The sequence below is a fragment of the Delphinus delphis genome, chromosome 3 (genome assembly GCF_949987515.2).
Source record: "Delphinus delphis chromosome 3, mDelDel1.2, whole genome shotgun sequence".
Lineage (NCBI taxonomy): Eukaryota > Metazoa > Chordata > Mammalia > Artiodactyla > Delphinidae > Delphinus > Delphinus delphis.
The window spans coordinates 44,148,332-44,172,409 of NC_082685.1; the positions used below are offsets into that span (position 1 = coordinate 44,148,332).

At 43.8% G+C, this 24,078-nt stretch overlaps 1 protein-coding gene across 2 annotated transcripts in view; it reads right to left on the reverse strand.

The window, feature by feature from the left end:
• The window catches only part of GRIA1 (glutamate ionotropic receptor AMPA type subunit 1), a 304,530-nt gene extending 280,864 nt beyond the window's left edge, over nt 1-23,666 (reverse strand). For both annotated transcript variants that reach the window (XM_060008478.1, XM_060008479.1), the window contains exons 1-2: nt 23,562-23,666; nt 20,411-20,548 (exon numbers count right to left, since the gene is read on the reverse strand). In XM_060008478.1, the coding sequence (XP_059864461.1) occupies nt 20,411-20,548; nt 23,562-23,643 (220 nt within the window). In that variant the 5' untranslated portion in view covers nt 23,644-23,666. The remainder of the gene's footprint in view (nt 1-20,410; nt 20,549-23,561) is intronic.
• Nucleotides 23,667-24,078: the final 412 nt, after the last annotated feature.

Sequence of the window (24,078 nt, forward strand, 5' to 3'; positions counted from 1 at the left end):
TTGCCTCTAGACCATACTGTGGCTCACTGACTAGGGACAAATTAAGAGACCAAGATAGGAGGTGTCAGAGAAAATCAGCTGTCCTCCTGAGAAAGCACCAAATATCCTGTGTATCTTCTCCACTGTTCCGCTTGCGTTAGGTTTTCCCGGGGATCTGCGTGGGGTGGGGGGGAATTTAGAGTATTTGTGGTTAACAGATGTGCATATTTTCTTGGTTTAGCGAGATGAAGAGAGGTGGGAGGAGGCTGCGCACAGGCCAGCCCTCAGCAAAACTGTCAAACGCCAGGTCTGGTCTGCAGGACTCCCTCCAGCTCCCAAAGTCACCACCCTCCACCCTTTTGCTTAAGCTTCTGTTGGTTTCCTATTCACCATCATAGAGGAAGCACCTCAATTACCCATTGTATTAGTCTGCTCAGGCTGCCATAACAGTATACCATAGATTGGGTGGCTTAAATGACAGAAGTATATTTTTTCACAGTTCTGAAAGCTAGAAGCCTGAGATCAGGGTGCTGATATGATTGAATTCTGATAAGAGTCCTCATGGACTGCTGCAGATGGACTTGCAGATGATCACCATTTCACTGTGTACTCACATGGCCTTTCCTGTGTGTGTGTGTGTGTGTGTGTGTGTGTGTGTGTGTGTTTATAAAGAGAGAAAGAACACTAACACAAGCTCTTTGGTATCTCTTCTTATAAGGGTACTAATCTCATCATGAAGTCCCCACCCATATGACCTCATTGAAACCTAAGGTTCTTCCAAAGACTCCATCTCCAAATACCATCACATTGGGGGTGAGAAATTCACATACAAAATTTGGAGGGACACAGTTTAGTCCATAGCACCAGTTCATGGAATTAGTACCGTACTCAGGAAGATTTGTCTTTATTGGTCAGGGATGCTGCCAGGGCAAGTTTGAAACCAACTGATGCCTTTCTAACAGTGACACTGTGTCATCAGGGTGCAGTGGTATGGTACTTCTGTAAAAGGGCCAGGTCTCTGGTAGCCATGCTGATTAGGAGATACCCAGAACCGGATAAAGGAGACCCTCTCCACCACCAGCCAGTCCACACTCTTAGAACGGGCTCTGCCATGCTGAACCAAGATCTGTCGAGCCAAGCCTTCCATTCACTGGTCTTTGTTTGGCCTCCGAAGCTACAGAGAATAAAAGTAATTCTTACCAAAGGTGGCTGTTTAGATGTTTGGGGATAGAGATTGAGCCATACTCAGTGTACGACTTTCCTTCTCAGAGCATTCTCACTGGAAATGCCTTCCAGAACCTGGGCCACCTGATCATGGTCTTTAATTATGGACCCACTATTCCCGTAACCTGCCCATGAAGCCTAAAGTCCAACCATCCAAAGTAGAGTGGGTCCAGCCACCAGATTTCTTTATACTATTTTTAAGAATAGATTTGGGTCTGTCAGATAAAAGCCTGGAGCTTAATGAATTTGCCGCCTCAAGGCCACTGCAAAGTCCCCCTATGCAGTCTTGTCATCCTCCCTACTGTTTGTCAGCATCTCTTCAGCCTCTCTGCAAACTGCCTCTTTTAGTTTTGATATTAGCTTTACATGTTACATTAAAAGGAATTTATTTCAACTTGCCTCATTTTGTAACAGATTTGGGGCTTAAAAAAGAAAACCAGTAGTACAGAGGCTGGGTGTCATTCCTGGATGGACATCTAAGCATTGGTTACTCGGAACTGGCTTTGCAGGAAAATGAGAAAAGGAAGCACGGCAGCGAGGCTGGCCTGGGCCAGTTTGGCAAGTGCTTCCCTGGACGCTACTAGCTCTTCCTGAAATCACCAGTAATTCCCTGTTCTGGGTAAAACTGTTTGGAGGACTGGCTCCAAGAATTGATAGGAAGCCAGTAAAAGTGGAATGAGGTCTTGCTTGGTGATCAGAAGCCCTCTGTGAGAATCATGACCCAGCAGACAAAGCCCTCTGTACTTTCTGGGCCTTAGTTTCAAGGTAGGTAGAACAGGATCAGACTAGGCACTGAGTCCCACAGGGTATTAACAGGTCATTTAGTAAAAAGAGGGACTATTAAATTTGTAAAATACATATTCTCCCCTCCTCTGAGAAATGAACAAAACACCTTAGCATATTAAAGGGCCTTCAAAATCCTGAAGGATAGACAGCCCCCGCTTTGTTTAATCCAACATTACAAACTTTATGACCATATAACCTCCCCTAATCTTCCTCCCCAAGGAAAACCTATTAGCCTCACAACATCAGAGTTCCGATGGGAAACATAGCCTAGCTGGGTCTTTAAAAGCGAACCCTGTGTTGTCAGTCATGTAGAAATGGGGATGGTCTGTGTCATTTCGCACTCAGAAAATGAAGGTAACTTTATTCTGGTGGAAGATTATTCTAGTAACTAGTAAATAAAACCATCTTTGTTTTATATAAAGAGGACCTTTCGAGTATCAGCTGTGAAATTTTAATTTATTATGCTATCTTGGAAATACCTTTTCCTGGCTTCGAAGCCTTCTCTAGTCTGAAACCAGTCCACTTCTTTGAATGTATCTTCTAGGGCTCTCCGGAAAACTTCATCCAAATCTTCAAACTCATCATGTTAACTCTTCACCTCTTTCATGGGCTCTTTTCTGGTTATTTCACCCATTCTCATCTACGATCCTGGACAATTTAATTTTAGAATGCCCCCGGACCTAGCGGATACTTGTGGTCAAGGCAATATTAAACTAGGATCAAAACAGACATCTTATTAAGGCAGGAAAGCAGAAGAGTACCTTTCAGAAACTATCTCATTACAAATGTTTTTAAAAAGTCAGGTCCTTATTAATCCTCTGTTTTATCCTAAAATCCATTTTCCCAGAGCAGTTCATTCCTCAAACATTTCAGTCACCATTGCCCTATATTTCACTCCAGCAGCAACTAGCTATATATTTAGTTAAAGCCTTTTGCCTTTTCATTCCCAAATAAGTACAGGACCAGATTTAAATTTTATTTTATTTTATTATTTTAAGGCAGCTGACTCCAAGCAAGACCTGGAGAACTAAAAGGAATCATCTTGGCAGATGGTAAAAGGAAACAAGTAGCAAAGTGGCTCTATTTTGGGGTTTTGTTGTTGCTGTCGTTTTCAGATCAAAGAAACCTCAGATCTAGATATTTCCTAACTAAATTACAAAATCGCATCCACAGCGCTTTTTATTCTCCATGCCCCTCATTTCAACAAGAACATTGGATTTTCTGATGAAGACTCTGGAGAGCATTTCCAGAGAAGCTTGTCATCACACACAATTAAATTGAACAAACAGTAATAGCTCCCATTTATTGGGTACTTACTATGCCAGGCCCTGTGCTAAGCACTTTCCAAGTTTATCTCCTTCAACCCTTGCAACAATGCTAGGAGAAATGCATTATCATTGCCACTTCGCAAAACAAGAAACCAAGGCTTTGAGAGGTGAAGTCACTTGTAAAGATCACACACGATTCAAAATTAGGAAGCTGCCTCCAGAGTCCTTGTGATTAACCACGATACTACCCTGGAGACATTTCTTGAGCATCTGTCTCAAGCAGTTGGGTTGCATATACAAATAATCTTGTTTTCCCACCCTCAAAGAGCTCAGGGTCTTAATAGTAGATATGACCTTTCCCCAGGTACAGAAGGTAGGAAGTCAGAAGGGCCAATAAAAGCAGTACCAAAAAAGGGAGCTAGTAAAATAAAGGATGAAGAGATCAGTTATATCAGGCATGAATACAGGAAGAATGAGAAACAGTTTCACAGAACAGTGGTAATATCTGAGAAGCACCTTGGAAAGTAGGTCTGCTTTTTTATCTCATACTTTACATTCAATCCATCACTAAGTCCTGTTGCTAACCACCTTCAAAATAGATTTCAAAGCTAGCCCTTCTGTCTCCTCTGTCACTAGGTAGGTGCAAGTCACCTTCATCTGTTGTGTCCACTATTGCAGGAGCCTCTTAGTGGGTCTCCCTGAGTTTCTTCTGTGGTGCACTGGGTTACTGTGATAGAATTACACATTTATGCCCTTTGCCATGTAGCTTCATAATCCCTCTCAGAAGGCAGAGCGTATTTCTCTGCCCCGTGAGTGTTATGTTTGCTCACATGCCTTTCTTGAGCTAATGGAATATTAGAAGACACAACACAAGAAGAGGCTTTCATGATAAGGCTTCGCCTGTTGTGCTCCTGTGATCCTCCATGAGAGTACCAGATCTATTTTAGCTGCCACCCCTTCACACTCACTTCCAAAACAAAGACACACAGAGCAGACCTAAACACTCCATCCAGCTTGATCCAGCCTAGAACAGATGATCTGCAGTCAATCTGCAGACTATGATTGTTTAAAAAAAAGATTCTGCAGCTTCCCTGGTGGCGCAGTGGTTGAGAGTCCGCCTGCCGATGCAGGGGACACGGGTTCGTGCCCCGGTCCGGGAAGACCCCACGTGCCGCGGAGCGGTTGGGCCCGTGAGCCATGGCCGCTGACCCTGCGCGTCCGGAGCCTGTGCTCCGCAACGGGAGAGGCCACAACAGTGAGAGGCCCGCGTACCCCCCAAAAAAAAAAAAAAAGATTCTGTGTAAGCCACTAAAATTTTGACGTGATTTGTTAAGTGGCAATAACTGATTGGTACACACTGTTTTCACATCAATTTACCCCTTTTCCCTTCTCCACAGAGGAACATGGTAATCGTTTAAAAGTGTAAATCAGATCACCCACTCCCAAACTTAAGCCCCACTAGTGATTTTTATTGTATTTTAAGTCAACCTCTGTTTCTTATCATGGCCTACAAAATACCCTGCCTGATTCTTTGCTCAGTATGCTTTAGCCCCACTGGCCTTCTTTTTGTTTTTGAATACACAAGCTTACTTTCACTTGAAAGTTTTTACAACTATTCCTTTTGTCTGGAAAGTTACAGAGTCCAGATCTAAGCTGTCTGATACGATAGCCATTAGCCACCTGTGACTATTTAAATTTAAATGAATTAAAATCGAATAACATTAAAGATTTAGTTCCTCCTTCGTACTAGCCACATTTCAAACGTTCAGTAGGCATGTGTCATTAGTGGCCACCATATTAGCACAGATACAGAATGTCTCCATCATTGCAGGAAGTTCTGTTGGTCATAACAAGGCTCAGTTAAAGTATCGCCTCTTCTGAGAAGCCTACCACCTGCTTAAGCAGCTCTCTAGCCTAACTTGTGTTCCATGACTCTACTTAGCTATATTTGTAGCATTTAACAACGATTTGAAATCATTATATTTATTTATTTCTTCACCAGTATACAGACCCGGAGAGTACAGGGACTTGGTTGATTTTGTTATCTGCTACATCCCCAGGGTCTAATAAAGAGGGGTGCTCCGTAAATGCTAGTTGATTGAATACATCAATGAAATATTAATGCTCCATTCATTTACTGGTGGTGAGGACTGTTCCAGGTAGAAGCAGAAGCATGAATAAAAGCAAAACAGGGATTGAGAGGCATGTTTATGGCAACTCTGCATAGACTGCTTTGGCTGGAACATAATAGGTTGGGTTAGATAAGTCTCAAAACTACTTTTTTGAGACTGAGACCATATTATTGAGAGACTCATATTCTGGGCTAAGTCTGAACTTCAAACAAGATGGGGAGACATTGACAACTTGTTTAAGACAAACAAGTTTCATGATTAGAAACAGTCTTCAAGAAATTGATCTACCCACTGTGTGGCAACTGGATTATAACATGGAGAGACTAATCAGAAGGCTAAAGGCATAATCCAGTGAAGAAAGAAGAAAAATGGGGACAGATTCAAGAGTCATAGTGGCAGTGAAATCAACAGATGATAGCATTGGATGGAGAGGTTGACAGAGTCTGAGGAATCAAACCAGACATGACATTTTGAGAGGGAGTGATTCAACAGAAATAAAGTGAGGGATAAGCAAAGGGTTTAGTAGGAAAGGTGGCTGTTTTTGATATATTCTGTTTTTGATATATTCAGCCCCAAATGTAGAAGCTATCATCCTGGGGAAAGGGTAGACACTGGGGAGAAAAAGGGAGCAGATAGGGTCACAGAGTTCCCCAGTGGTGATGGTGGGGAGAACATAGCATCACAAAGCTAAGGGTTCTTACAGAGAGGTGTGAAGATTCTCCCTTAGAATCTTAGGCTACAAGAAATAAGAACATAATATTTGCTGATGAGAAATCTATCATAACCCTAGAGAAACTGGTTCATTAGAATAGTTAGGGTGGAAGCCATATTTTAAGGTATTCAGAATGATCTTGGAGTAAGGAAGAAGAGGTAGTAAGTACAGCTTAAGTAATTTTATCAAAGCTAATGAACTACCCAGATTCTAGACTCCATGTTTACCCTTATGAGCTTCCCATCTCCCCAGACTCTTGCTTGTCAGTGTCTGGAGTGCAGATTAAATGGAGGGCTTGCATTAGATGTTCTCTGCCCTTCCCTGGAGCTCTGACACCTCCAGGTGCTTTCCCAGATAGGTTAGGGATGGCTGGAGCTTATCCCGCTGGCTCGAGAGAGAGAGACTCCGGCCTAATTAACCACGTCAATTAACAAAGGGAGTTTGGCACAGAGCTAAGATGAAGTTCTTTGATTTAACATTTCCTTCACGTATAACTTAAATCTCAGAATTCTTAAGTTTTATAATCAAAGACTTGGAAGGGGATCTGGAAGCTAGTTCATTTCCTTCCCCTGTGAAAGAATGAATATATGTACACAGACACACACACACAGACACCCAGGCAGACGCACATCCACACCTCTCCTGCCATCCTGAGAAGCAGCAGAAACAACTCTTGATTATCCTGGAGCCAGGACAGGAAGAATAGCCAACGCCATCACCTCCTTGTTAGGAACGCCCTAGGAAGCCTTACCCTCTTCCTCTGCTGTGCTCTGTGGCTTCCACGTCCAGTGGCTGGCTTGCCTTCAGCAGCACGTGCATCTGTCAACCCTTGACTTGCACATGCAACATGGTGCAGGCAAGCCAGCATCTGCTCGAGGACAACCTGCTCTAGCAGTGACCTGATTTGCAAGAAGTTTTTTAAGAGTCCCTCCTTCTCCCCAGCCTAGACCAAGATTCTCAATGTAACTTGCCCATGTGGCTGTTTCTTCACATCATGCAGGGGATCATACTCCTGTCTGGCTTCTTTCCAACTTACCTATTTGAGTTTACATGTCACCTCCTTGGAGAGGTCTTCCTTGACCAGTTAATCCAGAGTAGGTGTTCTCTTCTACAATAGTGATTTGTCACTACATCCTATTTTCCTATGACCATAGTAACAATCTCTATTACAATTTTTTATACGTAAATGTATTATTTCCTATCTCCCTATAGAACATATGCTCCATGGAGACCAAGACCATATCTACCATTCTCCAGTGTTCCCTCAGGGCCTAGCAAAGTGTGGGACATACAGTAGTTGCTTTTATTGGTCAGCTATTGCTCCATAACAAACCACCCCAAATTCAATGGTATATAACAATGAGCATTTACTATTGTGTTCACAGTTCTGCCAGTCAGCTGAGATGGCTTTGCTTCAGACTTCAGTCTGTGGGTTGACGGCAGCACCTCTGTTTTTTTTGCTTTTCTCATTCTTCTGGGAGCAGCAGGCTCTCTGGGGCATGTTCTTCTCATGGCTTCTGCTTGAAACATGCCTAATAATATCCCATTTGCCAAGGCAAGTCACATGACCAAACATTACATTAGTGGAGCAGGGAGATATACTCTTCCAAGGAGTTTGGGGAGGAGATGAATAGATATACTCTTCCAAGGAGTTTGGGGAAGAGATGAATAATTACCAAATAAGAATTTAATCTACCATGATGCTCCATAAATATCAGTGGTTGAATAAATGAATGCCCTCCCCTAGACCAGTTGACCTTTCTAGCTAAACGATTTTCCAGTCATTACAATCCTGTGTTTTATCAGCATTAGTTTTAGAATTTCAGTCCATGGTGAATCCATGACCTAGTGTGATAAAAACCATACCATTCTGTTCTCCTTGGACAAGGACTAATTTAAGATCTCTGCCTGTTTAACAGAGGTTATAGCCTCTTTCATTTCATCCTGGCTCTCTCTATCCCCCGTCTTGAGGCATAGGGAAGGCTTCATTCCTGCCAAAAGCTAGAAGAGATAGAACCAATTAGAAGAGCCTACCATCTGGTGGTATGGGCTCATCAGAATTGCAGCCAAGGTTCCAACTGGGACTGTTGAGGAGTTTGTGCACAATAGCTTGAGTGTCTGAGTAGAGCAGGGAATGTCTTGGTCACTGGGAAAGAGTAGAGGTGCGTCAAGATCACCAGATATCTTAGGGCTGACAGCCCCAACATTCTCTCAAAGAGTGGTCAGAAGGGACACCCTCAGCCACACCCGTGTGGGTGGACAGCACTTCCTAAAACTGTTCCATGAACACGGTTTGCTCCTGGCTGAGCGGGGATTAGCAAAGACTCCTCATAGCTTTGACTGACTCATGAGTCTGCCTGGATTTCAAACCTTTTGCCTGCACTGATCTCTGATCTTGCCTTATCCACCAGCATCCCTTGTATGCTTTCCTCTCATTGGTGGCTCTTCTCTGCCTTAGCATGTTGACCCTTGGTCTAGCTCCAGCCTCTCTGAATTTTCCCTTCTGAATTGATGTGTGTGGGAGGACATCTGTGTTTTTTTCTTGCCTATTGAGCATCTAATGTCCGTTGTTTTGATAATAGCATCCTGATTTCCTTTGGAGGAATTACTGCTCCCCCAGGTCCACGTAGTTTGGATAGACTGAATGAAACCAACAATCCATTTGGTACTTCTCACTGCCCCAAGCTCTAAGAATGACCATATGACTAGGCATAGAATGACCTAAAGAAGAGAATATGCAGGCCACTGTGTCATGTTCAGAAATGAGCATGTGTCCTGATTTTTATTCAGTGACATCAGACCTAGGACTTCTGTGGAACTGAGGGCAAAAGAGAAGTTCCCTTTCCATTGGACTTTGAGATGGGCAGGTGTAGGCTGGCTGTGCCAGGAGCTGACACATGAGTATAAAGCCAGCTTAGAGAAAAGCTAAGCCCCAAAAGGTAGAGGGTCTATCTGCAGCCTGATGATATCATTCAAGCCCCTGAATCTAGCTGTACCTGAAGTCAAAACTATCCAGTTAGTTTTCTATCACTTGTCACCAATAGAGTCCTGACTACTCACTGCCCAAATGGGGTTGCCCCTTTGTCCCTATAAGCAGTAATTTCTTGAGCCAAAAACACTGTGTTAATAGACAAAATACCTAGTTAATTATATTACCCTGCATTTGTCTAGCATTTCTGAATTTTTAAAGCTCTTTCATGTAAGTAATGGCATTTGCCTATTCTAATAACCCTGAGAATATGGTATTATCACCCCATATTATACATCTGGAAACTAAACTGGACACAAAGATTTCTCAAGGTCATACAAGTCAATGTGAAAGCTGGCATTGAACAACTTATTTCAATTCCTGTATATGCCTTTCTATTAAATCTCATTGGAAATTGTCCCCACTGGTCTCTAATGCTCTTAAAATCAGAATGATATATACAAATGACTAAACTTTTATTGGGATGATTATCATAGCATTATTTTTAGGAAAAAGCATTTGGAAATAAACTAGATATCCAATAACAGGCAATAGATGAAGTAAGTTAGGGTATGTGTGTACGTTGAGCTTTTAAGAAGACATTAAGATGAATGTGTGATGTTCAAAGTAACACGTGTTACACTGAGTAAAAAAATCATGTTCTTAGCCAGTAATATAAATATACTCTTAATTTTTTAATTGATATATTCAGAAAAAAGATGGGGAGTTTATCCTTAATATTATAATTACACAAATTTTATTTTGTTTGGTGTTTGTGTCCACATGGCTTTCTATAATATGCCTGCTACTTTTGTACACGAAATAAAAGTTAGTCTCAAAAAGTTCATTTCCATCCTAGAGATTCCATGTAATGACATTAGCCTCCAGCTGCCTCCTTAACCCCGATTTTGCCTGCATTCCCTGGGATCTGGACCTCCCATGACCTTGGGCTTCCCTATGCACTTGGAACAGCAAGCTGTGATACACCAAAGTCATGGGAGTGGTCGGGCATAGAAAGAGATTTCCAGTAACCTCTGTACACTGCACACCTTGACTGCAGCTGCCACGCAGCAGCACAGGTCCCTTGAAAGGGCACAGGGCTGTGTTACACAAGAAGCAGGCACTGACACCGGGGGAGGAGGGCTGCTGCCACAGGAGGGGAGCTATAGCATCCACAAGGGAGTAGGCAGACACAGCAGACACTGAAATGAAGAAAGCCCTCCCAGCCCGCACATGTCTAGGGATGGAACCAGAAACCCAAGCCATTGCCCCCTCACTCCCCTGAGAAGTCAGCTTCCTCATCTGTGAAAAAGGGAGAAAAAAATTACCTACTTGATGCCATTTTATTGAGTAGAAAGTTGATTGGAAATTAGCAATCATTTACTCCTTCTCCCAATAACCACATATCAGTGGTACAATTATTACCTTCATTTGAAAGCAACTGTGGTTCAAAAAAGAGAATTGACTTGCCCAAGCCATACAAGGCATCCACGGCAGAGCCAGGCCTTGAACCGGAAATCCTTTATTTAGAAAATGGAGCCTTATACCTTATTTTGGACCCTGACTGACAATCGTCTAGAAGGAGCTGGAATGAGCTTTTGATTGGACTTATAACTGGTTTTCACCTCCGTCACTTTCCAGCTACAGTTATTATAATCGTCTTCCACGGGAATTTACAACACAGCCTGCTGGAACTCTCAGAATTCATAATATCCAAATACTACCCCATAAACAGCAATAATGCAGGCTTATTTTCATCCCTGCCATTGATATTACATAATATACAGCTATGCATTCATTCATTCACTCATTCATTCATTCGTTTCACTAGCACCACCACACACTGTTCTCTGGTGGAGACTGTGATGGGAAGCTAAAGAAAACAAGGTCACTGCCCCCCAGTTGCTTAGTCCAGTGGGGCAGATAAAATAAGGGTGCAGGCAGCTAAAACCCAGGGCTAAGTGTGACAGCTGCTACAAGGAAGATACAAAGGGCTACGGGACAGAGGAGAGTGTGAATGTGAGGGTCTGGGGCAAGGGAGGATGAGGAGAGAAGATGATGCAAGAGCTAGGACAGACCAGAGGGACAGAATTTCGATAAGGGAATATGGGAGGCGTAGTGTGTAGGTGGAGGAAATAGCAGTGTGAACTTGAGGAGCATTGAGTTGCCCGGTTTGAATGGAGGCCAGGATTCAGTGTAGTGTAGCCTTCCCGTCTGATAAATTAAGTGGAGTTCTAGATGATTCTCTGCCTCCGCACACATACTCACCAAATGTCTTGGCCCTCTGCTGGATCAGCTTCGTCTCCGAGAGCACATCCACAGACACACCACAGAGCCACATACGGCATATGACCCCTGCGCCCAGCCAAGAGCCTCCCCTTGCCCCCAGCGTCTGTCCCCTTTCCTTTGCCAGACTCCATCCCAAACTGGGGACGGGAGTAAAGGAACAAAGACATTAGCAAAAAGTCTCCAGGGGACCTGAAAGCGGCCAGGTGTTCTTGAGCCTCTGATTCCCGGTGAGAAGCAGACATCTGAACGTGACACTTCTCTGCTTTGAACCCTTCAGTGGGTTTCCCACAGCGCTTGGGCTAAAGGTCAAATTCCATAACAGGGCCCACCAGGCCTGGCCCTTGCCACCGTCCCCAGCCCCATACTCCCGCACCCCTTACCAGCCTCACCCTTATCAGCCCTCTGCCCGGAAAGCTTCTAGAATATTCCTCCTGTTCCCGACACCACATCACCAAAAGCCTTCAGTTCTCAGCTCAAACACCTATTCACCTCTCTGCCCAAAGACGGTTCCTTTGTAATATGCTTTCACTGAATCACGGCCCCTTCTTTCACGTCTTTATCCTGATCTATAATCATGCCCTCATTTGTATGATTATTTGACTAATAGCTGCATCCCTTACTAGCCAGTAAGCTCCATGAGCACAGGGCTGCTTTCTGTTTTTGTTCACAATAGTAAGCACTCCATAAATACTAGTGGGATATTGAATGAATGCACCTGAGGCCCATGGTTGGCTTAATTCCCCTGTATCTGCATACAAATGTAGCTTGGCTGTGCAACTCGGTGGACAGGGTTCAGAGCTTTTCTCAGAGTCTCAATTTGTTTAGTGAGCCTCTGTCCAGCCAAAGCCTGGTACAAAAGCTTCTTCTCTTAATTATGTATTCCTGGAGTTTTCCACGCACTCTCATCATTGAAATGTAGCCCTAGAAGGACTCTTAGCGGTCATAGGAGCTTCATCGTACAAATAAGCATGGGCGTGGGCCTCTGAAGTAACACATGAATGACTCAAGAAAACAGTCCAGCACTTGAGTCCATGTCTTCAAATCTCAATCCAATATACTCTTCACTGGTCAGACTTGGTGTGTGCGTGTATGTGTGTGTGTGTGTGTGGACACGTGTGTATCTTCCTATCTTCCCATCAACATTCCACCTGCCCTTCTACCTACCTGGTCTGATTCCTCCAACTGGAAGTTTTCCTTCCCTTCTCTCAATGTGTGTGTGAGTGAGAGAAGGGGAGTGCAGAGAACCTCTCCATTATATCAGTTTTTTGTGCATGCCTATTTTCTCTGTAAGAACCTGAGCCCCTTAAGGGGAGAATCAATGACTAATGCATTTCATCTCCCCCAATTCCTAGTGTAATGCCTTGTAATGGCAAATGGATTTTATCTCGTGTATCAACTGCAACTCTGACCAGTTTGTAGTCACTGCCTGGAATGTTCTGGTGAGAGGGAATTTAAAGCCATGTCTAGATTCAGTGGAAAAGAATTCTGTAATCAATGAATGCTGTCTGCAAGGGTATGAGAGGGGCTGTAATGGTACATATGCTTCATAGGGGGCAATAGTAAAAGTGCTTTGAAGGAACGCATGAACACATAAATGAATCTTAACTGTTTCCCAAATGTCCTATATGACTACTTAATCTTGAGCATCTAAAAGAATAGTAATCTCACCCATCGCAGCAGAAGTCTTCAAACTAATCAGAGGAAGCAGTGTTCACACTCTTCTGCATCAAAAAACTTATGATCATCAATATTATCGTAAGAACCAAGAGTCAGGCACAGACAATGTTGGGGCCTGTGTGTCTCAAAGTGAGGGCAGAGGTGAAGATGGAGAAACCACAATCACACTGTAACATCAACCAGAGAAATGCAGACATCTGCCTTGTGACCGGGAGCTCAGCATGGATGCAAGAGGTAAAGTCTGAACACCTTGCAAAAATAAATATATGCCGTAGTGGTAGAGACGAGGGGAGGAGAAATATTGTGACTCTACCCGCGCAAAAACCCTCCTCTCAGGACACGCCCCAAACCGGCTCCACCCTTCAGTACCTGCACCAGTTCCACCTCCTGCAAGAAGTATTCCTCATCCACAGCCATCTGCCTCTGCCTTGGAAGTCTTAGCACCTAATCCTGAATCGTAAACTTCACTTCTTTTGCCACTTCTTGTGTTGGGCTCTTTTCCTGCCGTTTCACTTGGTTTGTGTCCATAATGTTCCTCTGTCTTAAAAGGGTGAAAGCTCAGCGAATTTTGGAGTTTGCAAAGCTGGCTTCACATATTAGTTTGGGCTCTTCTTCACTGGGTAATATGGAGAAGACACTCAATCATTCTCACTCTCAGTAGCATCATCTATACAATGGAGATAATAACCTCTCAAGATTATTATAAAGTATAAATAAGACAACATATGTGAAGTCTCTGGCATATGGTAGGTCTTCAGAATAATCCTTGTTTATCTTCCCAACAGTTTCATGAGTACATATAGATCAATTTTGTTTTTTTTTTTGGCTGTGCCACACGGCTTGCAGGATCTTAGTTTTCAGACCAGGGATTGGCCCCGTGCCCCCTGCAGTGGAAGCGTGGAGTCCTAACCACTGGACCTCCAGGGAATTCCCTAGACCAGTTTTTTGAGAGCAGGAGTTACATATCTTTCGTGGCCTCTACTGTTTATTGCAGGGTGAGGAATAGATATTATTAAAATAAAATAATAAAATGGCAGGTGCTGAAGTGTATAAATCAGGTGTGAGCACGTTGGCCTACTTACAGGCCTGGCCAAGTAACATAATTTGTTATACTGGCCACATGTCTGATAAGGAGTGGTCAGGACTTCGGTAAACTTGAGAGATTATACCTTATACTTAAATCGGTCAGCACTTCTCAGCTCTAGACAGTAGAAGCGGAGCAGGAATGTGGGTCCATAGTTGCCTGATGCCCTAAAGTTTTCCAAAGAAGCCAGAAATTCGGATTTTTATCCCGAATTTTGAAAAGCATCATGCAGGTCAGGCAAAACAAGTCTCTGGAACTGTTAGTTTGCAGTTCTGAAAACGATGAGGGCTGCTCAGGCAAAAGCTAAGAGGCCGTGTGTCTGTTGCCAGCACCCAACATCTTGTGAGAATGCCCTTGGGCTTCCTAAGTAGGTCCACGACAGAGGGAGACCCACTGGAAATAGGCACACTGCATTCCATCTGATTGTTATTTAAGCTCCCAGCATCTATGCTGTGTCACTCTCTGATTCCTGGAAACATTTGTTCATTTGTGTTAAGGGAATAGCCCTGTGCCAGGTGTTCTCAGCAACACCAAACAACAGCTAAACATGGTCTTTCTGAACAGCAGTTCACATTCTGGTGGTAGGGTTGACCTCTAAACACACAACACAGGCAACATTGCAGAGCAAATCAACTGGGGCTTAAAAGCTCAATGCTTCCAGGAGCCAGGCAGGTGAAGAAAAGGAGAGAAGTGGGTTGCTCGAGAGAGAAGCCATGCAGGTGGGATACTCCCATCCTAGCCAACTGGGGCTATGTAGACCCAGGGTCCAGTGTTGCCAAATGGTTTGAAATTTCAAAGAGAGCTAAGATACCCAAATTCTGACGTGCAATTCAATGCTTCTTAAACACTGTGCTGAAAGTGGTTTGGGGATAGCCATTGGGTCACCCCTTCCTCAGCATTTGACAACTGGCAAATGAGAGGCCCAGCGTGGAGTGACACAGGAGGTCAGAGCAGGGGAAGAACTAGGTAAAGCGTTCTCTTTTCTTTTGCACACGCTCTTCCCTCTGCCTGGAACACACTTGCCTCATTTCCTTTTGGCCCCCTCACCTTGACCTCTTAGAAAGCTTCCATTTATCAGTGAGACTCAAATCAACCACCACCCTCTGAGAGGCCAACCCCGCTTTTCAAAGCATCTCTAACACTCCCTGCAAGTGACTGCTGTAACACTTACAACATTACATTTTTAACTTCTCTTTATAGGACGGTTGGTTTCACTAGGGATAAAGTCCTCCTGGGTGGGAACATGTCTTACTTTTGTCTACATTTCTAGTGCTTAGCACCACGCCTGGACTTGGTTAAGGGCTCAAAAACTGCTTGCTAGAGGAATACAAGGGTATTAAAGAGCTTCGTCAAGTGGGATGCCCATATTACCTGCTGTCAAATCTCCCCAGGGCCAGCTCCTGAATATTCTGATTCAGGAAGTCCAGAGTCTGCCCCTGAGTCTTGCTTTAAACAAGCTCCGTGGGTGAATTTTCTGTGCGCTGAAGTTTGAGGATCTCTAGGCTAAACTGTAACTCCCACAGGGAGAGAAGCTGTGTCTTCTTTGTTGGCCGTTATATTCCTAGCACCTGGCACTGCGCTGGGCATGCAGTGGAAATTCAGCACGTATTTGCTGAACAAATAAATGGATGAATAAATGAAAAGTAAGGATTAAGTTGCAACAGTGCTCCTCAGAAATCTAATAGGAACCCCAATTAGTATTTCATCTGTCCCTTTATTTATACTTACCATAAAGACACCAAGATAAGCTGAGCAGCTAGTCAGTAACTACCACCTCTATGGACAGACCCCTCAACTCCTGCCCTTGCGGGCTTGGAAGTATATACTCAGAGGAGATCCTAAAGCATTTGGGTTGCTGATTCAGACTTTATCCCTTAATGATGGTGGAAAAGGAAAGAAGGAAAGATGGAATGCAAAGAAGATGCAGAACTCTCATCTTGCCTGGAGGTATTAGCGATACTCTCCCCTGCATTCCCTACCCTCTAAGGACCACTCTGCCTTTTTAATGTCCCCTGTTGCTAATACATCTAGCAGGAATAGTTCATGTTATACTTCCTCTCCTTTCCCTTCTCCACCCTCTGGTGGAAGGATCATGAATAGCAAAATGTATAGGAAAAAAACAAATGACAGGAAAATGATGAAAAAATAAAGATTTGGTTATTTTCTGGAGGTAAGACTTGGAGAGTTAACTTAAGGTTAACTACTAGTCCAGATTTCAAAAAAGCACATGAAATTAAATCTCAGTAAGATGCTTTCTTAGTTTTCAATAAATGATTAGTTAAGGCATCATACCTAAAACCTCTCTGCTCCCTTCGACACTTTTTTACTCAATCCAAATTGGGACAGATATCAGTTTTCCCAGACCAATGGATCACAGTGGACACAGCCCCAAAGGGTTCGCTAGTCTCAGATGAAAGTTAACAAAGAATCTTACAGGCAGGGTGGAAATTACATTGCCACCATAGCTACCCCAATTGCCCAGTACCCTCTCAGTTCTTGGACACACAGCAGAGTCCCCATTGGACTGTAAGCCATTTAAGAGTAAGGACCTTTTATCATCTGTTTTTCCAATGACCATATCAGTTCATAGCATTGAAGAAACGTTTGAAGAATGACCAAATTCTTGCAGCTCTGTTTACGATAGCCAGGACATGGAAGCAACCCAAGTGTCCATCGACAGATGAACGGATAAAGAAGATGTGGCACATATATATAATGGAATATTACTCAGCCATAAAAAGAAATGAAATTGAGTTATTTGTAGTGAGGTGGAGGGACCTAGAGTCTGTCATACAGAGTGAAGTAAGTCAGAGAGAGAAAAACAAATACCGTATATTAATGCATATATATGGAATCTAAAAAGAAAAAAAAATTGTCATGAAGAACCTAGGGGTAAGACGGGAATAAAGATGCAGACCTACTAGAGGATGGACTTGAGGACACAGGGAGGAGGAAGGGTAAGCTGTGACAAAGTGAGAGAGAGGCATGGACATATATACACTACCAAATGCAAAATAGATAGCTATTGGGAAGCAGCCGCATAGCACAGGGAGATCAGCTCGGTGCTTTGTGACCACCTAGGGGGTGGGATAGGGAGGGTGGGAGGGAGGGAGATGCAAGAGGGAAGAGATATGGGGATATATGTATATGTATAGCTGATTCACTTAGTTATAAAGCAGAAACTAACACACCATTGTAAAGCAATTATACTCCAATAAAGATGTTAAAAAAATAAATAAAGACAGGAACAGTTTGGGGGGAAAAAAGAAGAATGATCAAATTCATAGAAAACTATACACTGGTATATGGCAGGAATCAAGTTCAAGAACCCATATCCACTCACTTCCGGTTCATTAACCACAGTGGATGACATTGCCTGTATCACATTTCAATCCTTCCAATAAAAGGCCAACAACCCTATTAGAGATCAAGTCTTGGGTTGTTAAGATAACGGTACAGAAGCACCACCTTTTGCCTTAGAACATTTCCTCCAATTTTTGTCTTTTATTATTTTGTCCTGTCCGTCAACACCTGACACTAGAATAGCAGTTAACATCTCTTTCCACCGAGCTCTGTTGTAGACAGTTCTCAGAAGTATGAGTGAATACACATGCCAGCCATGTGTATTCCCTAAGCAAATAATCCTAGAGTAATGGATCCCTTTGAGAGGGTGACAAAAGCTATGGAACCTCTACCCAGGGAATAAATTAAAATATGCACACGCATGCAATAGGTTATGCGTAATCTCTGGTGGTTTTTAGATACATTGATGCCCACACCTAAATCCTCCCTTGAAAAATTCTCCTTTAAGCCATATTGAAAGAAATGGCAGGTTATCTAATAACCAAATACCTACTCAATATTATTTTAGCTTTCCAGGGAGATGGTTTCACAGAACTACAATTCAACAGTTAAACTTCAGCTCAGTTTTAAGGGTAGTCAGTAACACAGTTGACAAGATTTTCAACCTCAGCATTACCAGAATGCAGAATTGCTGTTTTATTTATTCAGTGGGTCACTCCTGTGCAAAATCATGGCTACAATTTGAAGCATTATAAGGTTTTCTGCCTAGGTGCTTTATCAGGCCACTGCCTTATAAAACTCTGAAAATTTCCTGTTATTTCTGGGGTAATCTCAGTGAAATTGATCAAGTTACCACGGGATCTCTGTATCTATCGCAGTGCTCAGAAACATGTACCTTGGGGTCACAAGACCACCATTTACTTCTTGGGTGACCCTGGACAAGTTATATAACCTGTTGCAGCCTTAGTTTCCTCTTCTCTAAAAGGAAGATAATATAGAGCACTGCAGGGCTCCCGTGAGGATTAAACAAACTAACACATGAAAAGCAATTAGTGCGTCGCAGGGCCACAGTGGATGTTCAATAAACGGTAATGAATGTTACTATAATTGTCCATAAAATACTTATCATAGTTCTTGACACACAGTAAGTCCTCAGTAAATGGAATCTGAAATAATTATAACTCTTCTTTTTATTGAAGTATAGTTGCTTTACAATGTTTCAGGTGTACAGCAAAGTGATTCAGTCATATATATATATATATATATATATATACACACACAAACACATATATATACACATATATATATATTCTTTTTCAGATTCTTTTCCATTATAGGTTATTACATGATACTGAATATAGTTCCCTGTGCTATACACTAGGTCCTTGTTGTTTATCCATTTTATATATAGCAGTGTGTATCTGTTAATCCCAAACTCCTAATTTATCCCCCTCCCCGCTTTTCCCCTTTGGTAACAATAAGTTTGTATTCTGTGTCTGTGAATCTGTTTCTGTTTTGTAAATAAGATCATTTGTATCATTCTTTTAGATTCCACATACGTGATATCATATGATATTTGTCTTTCTCTGATTTATTTCACTTAGTATGATAAGCTCTATGTCCATCCATCTCGTTGCAAATGGCATTATTTCATTCTTTTTTATGGCTGAGTAATTGGAATAATTATAATTCTTGGAATTTGCATATACATTTTCTTATGAGTGGTCTTAGGGATAGGGAGAATGCTGAATTCTCAGTTTGAATGTGTTCAATTCAAATCATGGAGAGCTCACCGGGAGGGGAATGTGGGAAAGCAATGAAGGAAATATGGTGCATGCCTTCTGCCATCTACAGCTCAGCAGAAGCCACCATGGCCACAGTGGCACCCAGAGCCTGCAGTGCCAATTTAATCCACTTTCAAGTTGTTCTTGCCCATTCAGCTCACACTTCCATGCCATCAATTCCTATTTGAGCTTAATCCCTGGAGGGAACAATGTCTCTACTGATTAAATTTTATGCTTTCACCTGTCTTCAAATGGCAATCATGCCACCACACAGGTTTTCTTTTCAGCCCTAGTTGTCAGAAAAACTCAGAATGGTGTTTGTTGCCCGCATTTTATAATGCATTCTGTTCAGATGGCAGAAATTGGCCTCTCCTTTCTCCTTCTTGGGATCACCTCTGTTCAGTTTTGTGCTCAAAGGCCATCCTAAAAACTGTGTAAACCATCCGTCACTTCAAAGTATTTTGGAAATAATCAAGGCATCAATTTTTTTTTTTCTTTTTTGCGGTACGCGGGCCTCTCACTGTCGTGGCCTCTCCCATTGCGGAGCACAGGCTCCAGATGCGCAGGCTCAGTGGCCATGGCTCACGGGCCCAGCCGCTCCACGGCATGTGGGATCTTCCCGGACCGGGGCACGAACCCGTGTCCCCTGCATTGGCAGGCGGACTCTCAACCGCTGCGCCACCAGGGAAGCCCGAGGCATCAATTTTTTAAAATCATTATTGGTCATTTCTAAAAATGGGAAACCAAATAGACACCTTCTCAGCTATCCTTCCTTATCAAGCTATAGCGACGTTTTCTCCTTTTAACTGTGCACAGGAAAGGTGTAAGCACTTTAAGCCACATTTTCTAAGTCAGAACCTTTTATTCTACGCCTCTCAGAAGTTTCCTAAGTGGGAAACTCTCAATGGAACCAGGAAACCTCTGCGAGGTGTAGGGGAGATTCAGTCAACCCCAGTCCTCGTCGTGCTGGCATTGAAAGTTATCTGGCAGTGAAAAAGCAAACCCATTCTATGAAATGCTACAGGATCTAACATACCAACTGATGGAATCACTCAAAAGGCCCTGGAAATTTTTCTTGGAGGGCTTTCTGTTACGAATACAGATGACACCTCGTCATTTTTTGCAACATCGCCACCTACGTACAGGCCCTCCCTTCATTGGTCGATCGCAGAAAGAAATCTCAGAAATAGAAGCAATTACTTACATCTATAGGTCATCTCAAAGCTGTCACTGATGTTCACAATATCAATCTGGGGGAGCAGCTTTGGGGGCTCTGTGAGTTGCGACAAAGCAAATCTAAAAGCGGCATGTTCCTGTGACTGCTGGTTTGGAAATAATCCCCCTGTGAGGAAAGAAAATGCAACATGGTATCTGGGCTAGAGACCGGTTTGATTCCTCAACAGCCCACCCCAGATGGGCCCTTTTCTTCTCCCCAGGCCGTATTCACTAGGTGTTGCCTCTAGTAGTGGGGATCAGAATTCACATAGACTCAACTGGACCCTGAGGCTTCAAGTTCCACAGATGAGCTTTTATGTGCCAAGGGCTCTAACATCTGTCACTGACCAAATATTTGATTGTTCACCCCTCAACTCAGTTCAGGTCAGAGAAAACAGGAGCGTTTTGGAGTTTTTCTTCCTCCTTTCTCATTCAAGCCTCTTAGGCTGCCTGTGCTCTTGCATGTACGTAAACCCTAGCCGTGCCTAATTTTTCCTGTATCGGACCCGTTTCTTATCACAGAGCCTTACGGGAAGTAGTGCTAATATATGTTACAGAGTAAACTCTAGCTCTGGGAGCCTATGAGCTTCTCCAGCACTATAACCGTTTGCTTTGACTTCGACCCTTGTAGTCTTTGACCTAGCAAGACCTGTATGACAATCCTCTAAGGTTTATTCAGTTCCTCTGAAAACTGATTTTCTGCAAACAGTGTTTTGCTGCTTCTTTCACCACTCATGATCCCAGGAACGACTTGTTACATAAGGGATTGCCGTCGTATTTATTTGCCTGGGAGAACCTTGGGCTTCAAAGCTCTGGGGGCTTAAGGATATCTAGAGGATGCAAACATTCTATTCTAGTAAAAAGCAGAGCAAAGGGGCCTGGTGGGGCTCCTGTTCCAAGAAACAAGAGTACACACCTTACCTTTGTATTTACTGTGGACACATAAATAAATTAAAATGCATTTCTGTGAAGTAAAGTCAGCAGTTTCCAGAGACTGAACTATAATGAATGTTTACGTAGAAGTTGATCTCAGATTCCTTAGGAATCCCAATCCCGATGTGACACACTTCTAACTTCTTATACAGTAGATATGTATTTGTTTTTAACAACCAGTAAACAAATTGTAAGGCTTTTGTTAGAGGCAGTACGAGTAGAATCAAGTACTATCTGGTGGCTGCGATATTTTCAGCATGTGTTCTACAATTGAACGTTTCAACCTTTTATGTGAAAACAAAAACAATGGTTCAATCAGTTGAACAAACAAGTTGGGGCAAAATATGATGAAAAATCTGCAGAGATACATAAGCAAGCATCTCTACGTATACACAAAACACCCTGTGCCTTTATATATCCACGGCAATATACACAAATACACTTGGAGAAAGCAAGTCCTCATATCTTAAGACAAGTATTTCCAATCAGCAAAGTATGGGCAGTACATAAGCACCAACGTAAAGAAGAGGCACACGTAAGAGCAAGTGATTTATACGTGGTCATATGCCTCCATTTTAAAGGACAAAAACAAAAAAATCCTTCTTGATTCTGATGCTCCCCCCTCCCCCCCCAGATGACCACACCCCAAACACTTCCCTGGCTTCCTCCTCCCCTGCAATGAATGAAAGAGAGCGGGTGGGGGTGGGGAGGTAGGTGGCTATAGGCTGGGCTGCAAGAGAAGCTTCCCCAGAGGCAGGAAGTTTTGTTTTGCGTCTAAGGCACTAACACACATATACAGACACACTTCAGAATGTAGCTTAACAGGTGTCAGGAAACAAAGCAAGTTACTCCATGGCTGTTGTAGCCACCCTCAGAGCCAGCACACTGGAGAGGCCAAAGGAGACTGATACTGCCGCACGTACGTGCCCAACAAAAGACCACCTGCACCACATCCCCCCACAAACACACGCACACAAGAGACACAAACTCCTAGGAACATGAACTTTCCCTAGTGGAGCAGTGTCCGTGTCAGGGGAGAGAAATCAGAACCCAGACCCACCAAGATGCCTCCAAGCAAAGCAGCTTGCTGGATTCCGGGACATAAACAGCCCTGAGATGCTGGTCATACTGAATCCCCGAGCCCTTGTGGACACACGTTGTTATTGGTGTTACTGCTTCTGTTTGTTTCGCTTTCACCCGTTATTATTAGGAGGAGCAATAGCTGTCAGCTGCCCCATAAATACAGGGAGGGTGAGGGTCCTTTGAGGAGCGTGACAACCAGGAAGGGGAAATGGGGAACAGAAAAGCATGCAGCATGTTGAAACCTGTCTCCAAGTTGAGAGGCTGGAGCTCAGTGATGGGGAAAGCTAAGAGGAGGGGAGAGGAGCATGTGGATGTGTGTGTTTGTGTGTGTGTAAAAGGTAGACCGTGTCTGTGGATGGAGAAATCGAAGAGGAGTGGGAGATGGAAGGAGGAGGAAAAAAGGCAGGCTAGGAAGTTCCAGAACCGGAGGAGTGGGGACCACCAGCCCAGCATGGCAGACAGCAGACAGAAGGCAGCTAGAAGAGTCCAGAGCAGGAGAGAGAGCCCCCTTCACCTAGAGTGGGGGGCCTTTTTAGCATTATTTTAGTGGCTGCAATAAACCCAGCATCCTTCATTCTTTCTTTTAGAGGGTCTCTTTCCCCTCCCCCAGGTGAGAAATCACCGCCTCTCTCAAATATATATGTGCATATTTAATCCATAATCACACACACCACACATATTTATATAAACAGGTGAAATCGGGCACCATCTACCAAGCCACGGAGTTAACTCCTTAAACACCCACCACCCCTTTCCTTGTTACAGCCTGATTGTTTTTCCTCCAAAGCAGTGGGTCCTCCATTTCACATGCTCATGCCTAGAATGTGAGTGGTGTGTGAGGACCTGTGTCTGCCTGTGTGTGTGTGTGTGTGTGTGTGTGTGTGTGTGTGTCTGTGTGGGAGCGCACTTCCCTTCTCTGCCCCGCATCCCATCCAGAGAAGACCCCTCCCCATGCCAGCGGTCCAAGTCTTCACATCACCGGACAGCTTTGCATAGACAGCCAAGCAAGACAGCCCGTAGTGGGGCTGGGGGGAGGGGACACAGACCCCCCTCCCCCCTCCCAAAAAAAACAAAAAACTGCCCAGACCCAGAAAGTCCCTCCCGAGGCTGCCCCTCTCACTCACCGATCTGGATATTGTTGGGGAAATTGGCACCTACTACCGCGCCTAGGAAACCGGTGCAGAAGAAGGCAAAAATGTGCTGCATATTCCTTTTTGCATTGGCGAAAAAGAAGCCCAGGTCCGATCATAGATTTGGTGTTTTCCCCCCTTCCCTTTATTCCTCTCTCTCTTCTGCCTGTTCTTTTCCTCCTGCCGTTCCTTCCTTCCTCGCTTGCTTCCTGCCTGCCTTCTGCGAGGTTTGTCTGTTTCCCTTGGAATCCCAGCGCTTAAACTGCAGCGTTAACACCAACTGACAGCCAGATTAACTGAGCACGGAAAAGAGAAGCCTGTCCTCCTGCGAGCTGAGCGCTGCTCCCCCTCTCCCTCTCCTCTGCTCTCCTCTCCTCGCAGCCTGCCTCCCTCTCCCTCCCTTGCTCTCTCGCTCTCCCCCTCACGCTCTCACAGGCAGCCAGCTCTACGCCAGTACCCACCAGCGAGCCAGTTCCCGAGGCTCCCCAGCATCACCCCCTGCCTCTTCATC